This window comes from Amblyraja radiata, chromosome 22 (genome assembly GCF_010909765.2).
Source record: "Amblyraja radiata isolate CabotCenter1 chromosome 22, sAmbRad1.1.pri, whole genome shotgun sequence".
NCBI lineage: Eukaryota > Metazoa > Chordata > Chondrichthyes > Rajiformes > Rajidae > Amblyraja > Amblyraja radiata.
The window spans coordinates 23,841,594-23,854,172 of record NC_045977.1 but is presented as its reverse complement, the minus strand read 5'-3'; the positions used below and the strand labels follow the sequence as shown (position 1 = coordinate 23,854,172).

Genomic DNA, 12,579 nt, shown 5'->3' with positions numbered 1-12,579 from the left:
GCCCCCAGAGCCAGACCCCGCCCCCAGTGTATGCCCCGCCCCCCTCCCCCCGTGTATGTCCCGCCCCCAGAGCCAGACCCAGTCCCCAGTGTGTGCCCCGCCCCCCTCCGTGTATGTTCCGCCCCCAGAGCAAGACCCCGCCCCCCAGTGTATGCCCCGCCCCCAAAGCCAGTCCCAGCCCCTGGACGCCGCGCCGCCCCACCGTGGGACCGTCGCTTAGCAACCGCCGCCGTGCACGGCGGGAGATAGACTGCCGCCATGATGCCCGCCGCCCGGGCTCGGAGGTAATGAGCAAAGACCCTTGCTATAGGATCTTTGGTAATGAGGTGGCGGCGCTTCCTCACACCAGTGGCGCTCCTTCACCCTGCCAGTGCGCTTTCTCCCCCGATGCTTCCTTATCCTCCCCCGACGCTCCCTCATCTGCCCTCCTAACGTTGTTTGATCCACAGGCTGCGCTGGCTCCTGGCTGAGGTTGCTGAGCGGTTTGGCGAGGAGGAGCGGCAGTTGGACGAGGAGTTGAAGCTTCACCGCAGGCTGCTCAAACCCTGGTACGCCCGCCTTTAGCTTGTAGGAACCTTCCTTCCCCCTCAGTCTACTCTTGCTATTAACCCTACATCACAAGCAAAAGCAGAGCCACACAGACTCTCATCCTTCCTCCAGCCAACTCAGTCTTACCTGCTCTCCTCTTCCCTTCACCTGCCTCCTACCCTCCCTACCTGTGGCTGATGGCCAATTCTTGTCCTGCTTTCCTTTAACATAGAATGTGGAATAGTACAGTATAGGTTCTTCAGCCCACAATGTTTGTGCCAAACATGATGCCAATGAAGTTACAGATCAAATCTGTTCCTTGCACTTCCTTCTTAAAGTCTCCGAAACACCGTTGTCATATTTGCATCCACCACCACCCCTGACAATGCATTCCAGGCACACATGACTCTGTGTAAAAAAACTTACATAGCACATCTCTATTAAACTTTCCATTCCTCACCTTACAGTTATAGTTGGACATTTCCACCCTGTGGAAAAAGGTTCTGACTTTCTACCCTATCTATGCCAACCTATACCTTATCTATAGATAGATAGAGTCTGACAAAGGGACCCGACACAAAACGTCATCTATCCATTTTCTTCAGACTGCTGACCCGCTGAGTTACGCCAGCATTTTGTGTCTATCTTTGGTATTAACTAGCATCTGCAGTTTTTTATTACATTATCCCCTATCTATGTTCTGTTACATTCCTTCCATTCGGGTAGTCACCCTGATGAAATGCTACAATGCACACCCCTCAAACGTGATGGATATAATATTTAATTCCACAACTTTAAAGGAACTGATTGTTTGTTAGACTGGCATCTTGTCACTAAGGAATTATTGATGTTTGTTCTCAGGAGGGCACATGCTGCAGAGACCTTGGGAAAGGATGGAGTCACTGCCAGCACGACTGAAGATTCATCTCACATCTCTGGTAGGGAAGCAGTATATTTCAGCAAGTTTAAAAACTCTGGCATAAGGCATTCTGGTTGCAACCTTCACCACCACCCTGCCTTTCTTATATGTCTACGGTAGTTGTTATTCACAGCTTATCCTGTTCCTTAGCTTTCTAGAACTCAAGATCCAAATAATGAGCTACTCCATCATTGCCCCTCCTAATATCCTCTCAATCTTTTAGTAAATTGAAGCATGAACACAATGCTCATAGTGAATTAACCTTTGCTCATTGGCATCTGCATATGATTGCCTTCACTTCCCCTTCAAGTCTGAACATCGAACAGCACAACACTGGAACAGGCCCTTTGCCTATAAGATTCAAGAGAATGTCAGTGCTGAACATAATGTTGTTATAATGTCCGTGCTGAACATAATGCCGTTAAACTAATCTCTGCCTGCACATGATCCATATCCCCCCCCCCCCCCATTCCCTGCATATCCTTGTGCTTATCCGAAAGCCTCTTAAACGCCACTATAATTTCTGCCTCCAAGCCACCCATGGCAGCTCATTACACCACTCTGTCAAAATAAACTTGCCCTGCACATCTCTTTTAAACTTTACCCCTCTCATCTTAAAGCTGAGGCCTTTGGTCTTTGACATTTCCAGACTGGAAATAAGATTTTGTGTGCCTACTTTATCTATACCTCTCATAATGTTATATATTTCTATCAAGTCTCTCTTCAGCCTCCAAAGCTCCAGAAAAAAACAATCCATGCTCTCCTTACAGTCTCAATTACGCCATAACCGTGCTGAATATGGGTATGTTGGAATAAGGGGAGGTTCTTCAGTTGTTGTGTCTGACCCTGCACAAATTCTTCTTACCATGCACAAGTCCCCTCCCGGCATTGGCTCGCTTTTCATTCCAGACCCAGGGCATAGGAGGAATACTCCACAGCACAAAAGCCCATGGTCCCGTTGAATATTGCGTGGATCACCAGGACAGCTGGAGAGTAAACAAAGCAAGAGTCTGGGAACAGCACTCGACTCAGTCTCGTTTCTCCTTCTGTTGCAGAACAGGGTTGTGTCGGCGAGGAGCTGGAGGTGTTAAACAGAGCCCTGGCCAAAGCCCTGCAAATCCGGCAAACACATTGTAACGTGCTGGAGGCAGAGCTGGTCCAACCTGGCACCACTGAGGGCAGCAGCACTGTGCCTGAGAGCAGCCGTGGCTCTGCCAAACAATCGGCAGCAGCCGGGAGCGATGAGAAATGCTCAGACAAATTGGCCAGTGAAGGCGTCGGTGCTCAGGAGGTGGCATTAAGGAACCGTTCATCAGATGAGCTTAGAAGGAAGAGGACCGCCACACGTCCCGTCTCCTCCCGGAGGCCACTAGCTGCTGACTTAAAAGCTCCCTACAAAACCGAGCTGGTGGGGAGGAAGAGATTACCGTCACCAACCAAAGGCCGTCTGTCTCGAGGAGTGATCCACAGGAGGTCAAGAGCAGGTGGAAGTGCGATCGCATGCCTTCCTGATCACACTGACTCTGTCAGAGGGGCAGTAAGCAGAACGCAATGTGGCAGACTCCACACTTTAACATCCACCCATAGGGCGTTCAGCGGGCACAAAGCACCAACCGCTGCAGATCCCAACACAGATCTCACTCCACCGTTCACTTCTGTTAGCCGGCGGTTTGTGGAAAGTATCAAAGAGTCAGTGCAGGCAGGCACTTGGGAAGGAGACATGTCGCAGAGTAACTCCTCTCATGTGGGGCCGCCCAAACCATTCATGCTTCAGGCCAGCGGGTAAGAGGTTTTAAATTCATCTTCACTTAAGAAATGCAAGTGAAACAGACAAAATTATCATGGGGCTTGATGGAGGTGATGTTTTCACTGGCTGTGGAGTTGATTGCCAGGAGCCACATTCACAGGATAGAGATGAGAAGAAATTAATTTATCACAGGATAATAGTCAAAACAAAAAATAAATTGTACTTTAAATTTCTAAAAAGAACAAACAAGAATGAGTCCAGAAACATACGGGGTAATTAGAAAAAGTGCAAGAATGATAGAGCAGGCAAAATGGGGCCCAGTGGCCCACTCCTGTTGCCAACTCGATCTCTGACCTCCTGCATTATTTGATGGCAAGCATGGAGCAGGAGTATTTGATTTTTTTTTCCTGCATTGTACATCTTTCCAGAGTTTGAGCAATTTCCATGGAGTTTCAGAATGAGCCATTTGTGTAACGGGAGACCCTCGGGTTGCACTAGGGGGTGCCTGAGCAGAGGATGAGAATGGGAAGGTGTATTGATTCAGGCTGAGGCAACCAGGCTGAGTGACTCTGAGCCTGATCGGAAAATGGTTGCTGGAGGTATTTAACCCATGTTGGTACATTTCACTGAGATCAACCGTCATTTTTCTAAACTGGAGGTGTGGACCCATTTTGGGGCTAACTGAGGGAAAGGTGGCAGGTGCCAGGAATATTGTGCCAATCGGAAATGGGAAGCTGAGCTCGAGTTATTTCTAGTTTGAGAAACCAACATATTTGGTACAATGATGCCAACAATCCGAAGAGTAACTCATGCTTGAACTTTCACAGGTCATCACTGCAGCTTCCACTGGCATGGAGAAAGCAGCGCAGCAGAAACTCATGGTGAGCACGGCCTCAGCGACAGGATTCACCAGCAGGGAGCCCGGCACATGCGACCCTCCTGCCTCGACCCCTGAGACTCTTCAGTAGTTCTTGTTTGTGTTATTCTCAAATATTTCCTCCTTTCTGAGTCTCTGACAATGTTACCTCTCGTAGCGAGAGCTGGGGTTCACTTTGCACCCATTATTTCCCGTATGAGTGAGCGAGGGAGTGAATGGACGAGTATAAGGAGGGCAGAGGAGCACTGTCTGCCTACTGCACCTCACTTCCAGATCCACATTGTGGCACTGCTGCCATTCTCCATGATGTTCTTTTTTGCTTAGCCTTGAATCAGAGAGAAACCTGACTTCATGGCAATGACTTTGCAGTGGAGTATGATTAAGCTATTTCCTTTGTTCACCAGCTTATGGGAAAAAGTTTCAAAGAGCAAAGCCGCTGACGTTCAGGAAAGGGCTCGCTTCATGGAGAGGGTTGAGTCCGCAGTATCCTTTCACCTGGAGCACTGACTCCACTCATTCCTCACTGTAGTTGCACCTGTTGATTGTTGTTTCTGATACTGCTTTGTGTTTAAAATAGAAAGTTGAAGCAGTGAGCTGGCTGAAAGAGATGCCTGCTTTGAATAGATAGCTGACTTAGCATGGATAAGTTAAGCCAAAGGGCCTGTATCCATGCGGTAGAACTAGGAACCTAACATTGTTTAAATTGGTATTCTGCCAGAGTGAAGGAGGGAAAAGGTTTAAACACATCCAGCTATTTTTCCTAAGTTTACAGTGCAGTTTCATTCACAGCTTCCAACTGTGAGCAATGCAGAGATTGAACAACAATTGGACAACATCTATGATCTCTACAAGAGTATCAAGCAGTGCCTGGACACAGACCCTCTGCTATATTCCCCGGGTACGTCTTTTACAGATTATCTATGTTTTAATAGAAACAAAATACTGGAAACGTTCAGCAATTTAGGCAGCAGAGAAAGGAGAAACGGGATTAATCTTTTAGGCTCAAGATCCTTAATTGGAACTGGGAAAGAGAGAAAAACAGAGATGGGGAAGGGATGAGTTGGACATAGAGAATATCTCTGATAGGATGAGACCAAATGCTTTAACGTGGTAATTGTTGTTTTTGTCCTTTGCAGTCGAAGAAGATAATGACTTCAGTGTTTTTGTTTGTGGGTCCGGTGATGACTGGTGCTGGGTGGGCGCCTCAGTAGAAGTCGAAGTGGCCCCAGCCCCGCACGCGCCGCGTTTCCTCTGAGCTTCAGCGGTGCGCCGCTTCCCAGCTGCACACGCTCCCGTGGTGATCCTGCTTCGCCTAGTTGGGCGATATGGGTCCTGAACATGGCAATTAGAGTGGGCAGCACGGTGGTGCAGCATGTAGAGCCGCTGCCTCACAGCGCCAGAGACCTGTGTTCCATCCTGACCCTGGGTGCTGTCTGTAGAGTTTGCCCGTTCTCCCTGTGACTAAGTGGGTTTGCTCCGGTGCTCCGGTTTTTCCTTGCATTTCAAGACATGCAAATTTTTAGGTAATGGACTTCTGTAAATTGGTCCTAGTGTGTAAGGAGTGAAAGTGAGATAATATCGAAGTAGTGTAAACGGGTGATCGATGGTCGGCGTGGCCAAAGGGCCTGTTTCCATTCTGTATCACATAAAAATAGGAAAAACTGAGAAGTTGCGTAAAAGATGGGTTGAGCAAAGGGAATATCTCTGGGGTGAGACAAAGTGCCTTAATGTGGAATTCGAGTAATGGCTAGGGACACGTTATGTTGGTTTGCCTGTGTGAGGTATCACTAATAGTAAGACTATCAAATATGACCAGCAGGCTTGACTAAACTAATTGAACACGAAAATGGCAGAAACAGCTACTCCTACAGAAAGACAGAGGGGTCTCAAAGTGGGAGAGTTCGATATTGAGACCGGGAAACTGCATCGTGCCCCAGTGAATAACGAGGGTTGTTCATCAGGTTTGCATCGGTGCCTCGGGGTAACTGCGTACGTAGGTGCAGGAGTAGGCCATTCGGCCCTTCGAGCCTGCACCGCCATTCGATATGATCATGGCTGATCATCCAACTCAGTATCCCATCCCTGCCTTTTCTCCATACCCCCTGATCCCTTTAGCCACAAGGGCCACATCTAACTCCCCCTTAAATATAGCCAATTAACTGGCCTCAACTACCTTCTGTGGCAGAGAATTCCACAGATTCACCACTCTGTGTAAAAAATGATTTTCTCATCTCGGTCCTAAAAGACTTCCCTCTTATCCTTAAACTGTGACCCCTAGTTCTGGACTTCCCCAACATCGGGAATAATCTTCCTGCATCTAGCCTGCCCAACCCCTTAAGAATTTTGTAAGTTTCTATCAGATCCCCCCTCAATCTTCTGAATTTTAGCGTGTACAAGCCGAGTCTATCCAGTCTTCCTTCATATGAAAGTCCTGCCATCCCAGGAATCAGTCTGATGAACCTTCTCTGTACTCCCTCTATGGCAAGAATGTCTTTCCTCAGATTGGGAGACCAAAACTGTACGCAATACTCCAGGTGTGGTCTCACCAAGACCCTGTACAACTGCAGTAGAACCTCCCTGCTCTTATACTCAAATCCTTTTGCTATGAATGCTAACATACCATTTGCTTTCTTCACTGCCTGCTGCACCTGCATTCCTACTTTCAATGACTGGTGTACCATGACACCCAGGTCTCGTTGCATCTCCCCTTTTCCTAATCGGCCACCATTCAGATAATAGTCTACTTTCCTGTTTTTGCCACCAAAGTGGATAACCTCACATTTATCCACATTATACTGCATCTGCCATGCATTTGCCCACTCACCCAACCTATCCAAGTCACCTTAAAACTAGCTGACCTCTCTTTCACAAAAGGTTGCGGACCTGAAACGTTAACTGTTCCTCAGACCACAGATCCTGCTGTGTTTGCTACTATATTTCAGATTTCCAACAGTTGCAATCTTTTTATTTTGATTGTCTGTGTATAATGTTGCCCATGGCTTGGGATGTCATCTGGACAAAGGCCTGTTGAATTCTAGAGGGCAGGACTTCAGCAAAGCACAGAGAAAGTGTGTCAAAAGTAGTTAGAGGTCCGGAGGAAAGACTGATGTATTAGAAGAATTATGAATTGGGGTTTTTTTGGTCACTTGATATGAGATACGTAGCATTTGCATTTATTATCATGTAAAGTAAGTGTAGCATTTAGAAGCTTATTAATTTGATTTATACACTATTTTATTCCAATTGTCTTTGAAAGAGCAAGTATAATGGTTACTCAAAGCCTTTGATGGATTTCTTTGGTTTCTCTGGTTTGGTTGGAGATGATGAGAGATTGTCAGCTAGTCTAAGCTTCGAACTGCAGGGCAGCTGATGGAAGGCACGTGTCACCCGTGGACAAATGTCTGAACTGCGAAACGCGGCTTAACTAATTCTTCCTCACTAGTCCACTGCTACAGGTATTGTATGTTTATTGTTCATCATACTCCAGCTTGGGGAAATAAATCAATCCTTTTCATCTGCTGCTGCCTCTTTAACTGGGGAAACAGAGCATGAATCCTGGTCTCTGCAACTTCATCAAAAGATCATTCCCATTGGAACTGCAGAGGGCTACACAGAGGACTGTGTTCTAAAACCACCGTATAAACCATGGCTGCTGCCTCCGGGCACAGTGTGCGAAGAAAATATGAATTGGTTTGTATGTTTTGCAGATGCTGTCGGTTGGAAGCAGGAGTGTGAGAGAGTGCAGACTGTGGAGAGATGCCAGGAAGCTTTGCCCATTCTCCACCACCAACTTCTGCAGCTGAAGGATGGTGAGTGCACCAGTGATGTCTACTGCACATCTGCCAGGGCGCTGACGGTTCATGGATGATCTGGTTAAATTAGCAAGCTGAATCACGCCTGCACATTGCCTGCACAAATTCTCTCCAAGAGAGAAGTATAGGAACATTCAGTATATCCGTCAAGTGAAATTTCACCACCTCAGCATGAGCCAGTGATGGCATTGGGAATGAGCACAACCTTGCTGCAGCTCATGTACATAATGGACATCCCCAGACTGTACATACAGTGAGCGTTCGGGATTCCAGCTGCTGCGGGCTGCAGGCATCTTCTGCCTGGTGGGAATTCAGTCATGCCCATGAACTCTGTTCATCTTTCATTTGTTGCAAGTTTGATCAGAAACAGTAAACACAAGTTTATTTCCCGATGGAGCTGCTCATATTGGGGCACAGTGGCCCTGAGGTGAGTGCAGTTGTCTCATATCTCCAGAGCCAGCTTTGATCCTGAGCTCAAGGGCTGTTTGGGGGAGTTTGTACTTTCTCCCTATGATCAGAATCAGAATCGCACTTAATTTGGCAAGTATGTTTTGCAACATACGAGGAATTTAATTTGCCAGGTCAATTAAAAGCAACAGATCACTCAAAAACACATTTAGCATGAACATCCACCACAGTGACTCCTACACATTCCTCACTGTGATGGAAGGCGAAATAAAGTTCAAGTCCCTTCCCTTAGTTCTTCCTCGGTTGTGGGCCTCGAGCCCCCGTTGACGGGACGATCTTGACTCCCGTAGCCGGCGGCATTCGGGCCCTCCGCATCGAGGCGATCAGCTCAAAGTCAGTCCGAGGAGGCTTCCAGCTCCATCGATGGAAATCCGCAGAGCGCGCCGGAGAATGTGATCTGAAAATTAATCACATCTCCGGCAAGGTAAGAACTTGAAAGAAAGTTTCCCCCGATCCCCTCCCCCACATAAAACAAACCGAAGAACATTAAAACAAACTTTTAACAACACTAAAAATAACAAAAAGAATGAAAAAACGAACCGGTGGAGCAGCCACCGGCCGGCGCCCCTGGTGGATCTTTGGTTTCCCGAGTTTGCTCCGGTTTCCTTCCACATCCCAAAGATATGTAGGTGGGTTAATTAGCTGCACCAAATTGTTCCTCCTGCAGGTAGATAGCGGGAGTATCAGTATGTGAGTGAGAGATTGCAGCGATGTAAGTGACTGAAGGGATTGCTGTGAGAGCAAGCATTGACTCAATGAGCTGAAGAGCATCCTCCTAAGTAAATATAAGATGTGAGGTGACGCACTAACTGAACACTACTCAAGGATGGAACGAGCTGCCCACACATGGACAGTGATCCAAGTGCAAACTCTGAGCAACACCTCATCTTCTGTCGAGGCATGTGGCAATCTTCCTCAATACCTCTCTGTATCAGAACCGGCCTGTTGACATTTTCTGTTCTTGTCCCACACCTTTGCTATTTACAATACATCCTACTGTCAAAGGGGTGTAATATGCTTGTGCCTGTCCCCATTAACCTATCTAGATAGGTCCTAACCGAGACATCCCCTTCTCACTCTTCCATCCCTTCCCCGCCATTTCTCTACTGAAAACTGAATTGCCTAATTTTGCTGACAGTTCCAACAAAGGGTCTTGGATCTGAAGCTGAGACTCTTTCTCTTTCCGCCCCGGCTGCCTGACCCGCTGAGGTCTGTTCTGCTTTTATTTCTGTATGAAACATGATGATTTGAGTGATGACTTCCCACATTGTGTTTGTTGTTGTCTGGGACACTGCCATCTTGTATTTTCCTGGCACACAGCTGCTACACGTTGGAGGAGCCTTGGCGGCGGTTGGAGACCGGCCCTAACCACGTGCAGATGTGTTGGGAGTGAGGGTGCACCCCTCCTACTCTATTCCAGCCTGCAGGAGCTGAAGCAGATGGAGACCCTTCGGTTTCAAGTACAGACTCTCCAGCAGCAGATCCACATCCAAAGGGTGAGGCCCAGTCCCATGTCCGTCATTAGCAGTCAAGCAGTAGTAACGTGTTTCAAGAAATGGGTGCAATTCCAGGGGAGCACAGGGAACAGAGGGGGGAAGCTAGGGGGCTGGGGGCGGTAGTCTTGTTTCCACCTATGGCTGTGCCCACGTACCACTTTGAGGGTACGCACTCCCAGTAGTGAAGTCTTTGGATCATTGGGCAGGTGTTGAAAGGGGACAGACTTTAATTGATCTTACAAATAAGCACCTCAGAAATATACTTCTGATATAAAAACGACTTTTGAAATGGAGTTGACAAACACAGCAAGGTTCCACAAGTAACAAGGACACGATCAGTTAATATGTTTCTGCTCTTAATACCCTAACTTAAATTAATGACCTAAGCTCTCCCATGTCTACCTTAACGTAGGGAAAGCTTTACCCGAGTTCTGAGCCTGAGGGCTGGTGCCTCTGCCAGCAGTGTGAGTTCAGAGTATTCTTTTTGAGATTGATGGTGACCAGCCGAGCCACGCTCCATCTCTGGGTGGCCTTGCTGCCCTGCAGTGTTGGTGCTACTGATCACTGTCGGGTCCTGGAACTAGTCATTGCGCTTTTTTTCTCCATTTATTTTCACAGTTTAGGTGAAACTTAAACAGATGAACATCGTTGGAAAATGAAATCCTATTTCAGTACCTGCTGGGATATGTCAGTAAAAATGTGGGGTGGCACAGTGGTACAACTGGTAGAGCTTCTGCCTCACAGCGACAGAGACCTTGGTTCGATCCTGACCTTAGGTGCTGTCTGTGTGGAATTTGTACGATCTCCCTGTGACCATGTGGCTTTTCTCCAGGTGCTCCAAGTTATCCCATGTTCCAAAGAAATGCGGGTTTGCCCCTAGTGTGTGGGGAGTGGATGAGACAATGGGATAACATAGAACTAATATGAATGTGTGATCGATAGATGGGCTTGGTGGGCCGAAGTGTCCTATATCTTTTAAACAATAAAAAACTATCTGCAGCTGGATGGGGTGATTAGTCAGGGCTGGTATCACAGCATCATTCTACAATAGCCTTGCTGTCTATTCTGGCTCCGTGTGCACCACTCCAACTATTCCCACTCTCAGGAGATTTTGTAACAGTCAAAAACAAAAAGGAAGCACAGGTAAGATATAGGAAACAGAGGGCTCTCGAGCAAGAATTCTGTCGGAATCGGGCGGATTTCATGCTTCTCAAGAGATTATTCTCATGTACACATGTCAGTCACAGACTATCACTGCAGATCCTACAGTGTGTGTGCAGGCCTGAATCTCCCTGACTCTGCTTTCTCTTCCATCACAGGCTATGGCCGAGGAACTGCTTCCCCTGCTGCTCTCCCCCCAGTCTGCAGACCAGTCCCTGCTCCACCTTTACAGAGCGGTGTATTCCCTGCTGTGTGAGGGAGGGGAGCGATTCCCCGCATTAGTCTTGGACAATATACCTGACTGACGGCTCTTGGACCCAGACACAGACCCCGGACCCAGACCCCAGCTGGCGGACCCTGACCCGTGGATCCAGCACCTAGGTGCAACCAGCAGCAGCTGGAGTAAGAACGTAAAAGCAAAGAAACGCAGATGCTGGACATGTGCAACTGAAAAGGAGAATGCTGGAAGCATGCAACAGTGCAAGCAGCGTCTGCGGGAAGGGGAGCTGTTTACGGTTCAGTTGATGTCTTTCCTGCCATGGCGATCCCGACCATCCCGATCCAGACAAGGTTATGCCTGTAGCTTGTGCCAAACCCTGGCGTGGAGAAGGACCAGCTTCCCCACACAGTCACTCACCACCCACCGCATTGCCCATGCATGATGGGAGTGTAGGCAATGTCAGTGCATTCGTTGTACAGTTTGCCCTCCTGCCCCTCACCCCTTCTATTCCTGGCTCCAGGTTTAAAATTGGCACGGTGATCCCCAGGACTGCACTAGCATAAATTAAAATGATTTGCAAAAATGTCCTCAACAATATCCATTGTATCGTGACTACTCACTGTCTGTACATGAAAATACAGAATCTAGTTTTGTACAGCTAACTGTTTTTCGTAAATCAAACATGTTTCCTTGATGTGTGTGTGTGCGCATAGACTGCATGTTTAAATGCCCATTTCTAGGCACCACATTTTGGGCAGATTTACCACCATGGTCTTAGGGAAGATGGTTGTATGGGGGGCTGAGGTTGGCCTTGCAACGAGAATGGTTAGGAGACCCATTAAAGTTCAAAATAATAGCAGCACAAGTAATAGTCATAAGGGTGGTATAGTGCAGAAAGGTCCTGGAGTACAAGTACATAGTTCCCTGAAAGTGGCATCACAGATGGACATGGTGGTGAAGAAAACTTTTGGCACGCTAACCTTCAGTTACGGTCATGAGTATAGAGGTTGGGACATTATGTTACAGTATACAAGTCGTTAAGAGTGGATGCTCTTGGAGAATTGTGTTTAATTTTGGTCACCTTGCTTTCAAAGATGTAATTAAGGGGCGGCACGATGGTGCCGCGTTAGAGTTACTATTTTACAGCGTCGGGGATCCGGGTTCAATCCTGACTACAGGTGCTGTCTGTACGCACTTTGTACATTCTCCCCGTGACGTGTATCGGTTTTCTCCGGGTGCTCCGGTTTCCGCAGTCCAATGACATACAGGTTTGTAGGTTAATTCGCTTCGGTAACATTGTAAATTGTGCCTAATGTGTAGGATAGTGTTAATGTGCAGGAATTGCTGGTCG

The 12,579-nt window shown here is 47.6% G+C and overlaps 1 protein-coding gene across 1 annotated transcript; it reads left to right on the top strand.

The window, feature by feature from the left end:
* Positions 1–211: 211 nt before the first annotated feature.
* Positions 212–11,890, top strand: tedc2 (tubulin epsilon and delta complex 2). Its single transcript, XM_033040724.1, has 10 exons — positions 212–284; positions 450–548; positions 1,390–1,466; positions 2,503–3,229; positions 4,022–4,075; positions 4,476–4,554; positions 4,849–4,969; positions 7,779–7,880; positions 9,672–9,847; positions 11,167–11,890. The coding sequence occupies exons 1-10, from the start codon at positions 259–261 to the stop codon at positions 11,311–11,313; spliced, it is 1,608 nt and encodes a 535-aa protein (XP_032896615.1). The 5' UTR covers positions 212–258; the 3' UTR covers positions 11,314–11,890.
* The last annotated feature ends 689 nt before the right edge of the window (positions 11,891–12,579 follow it).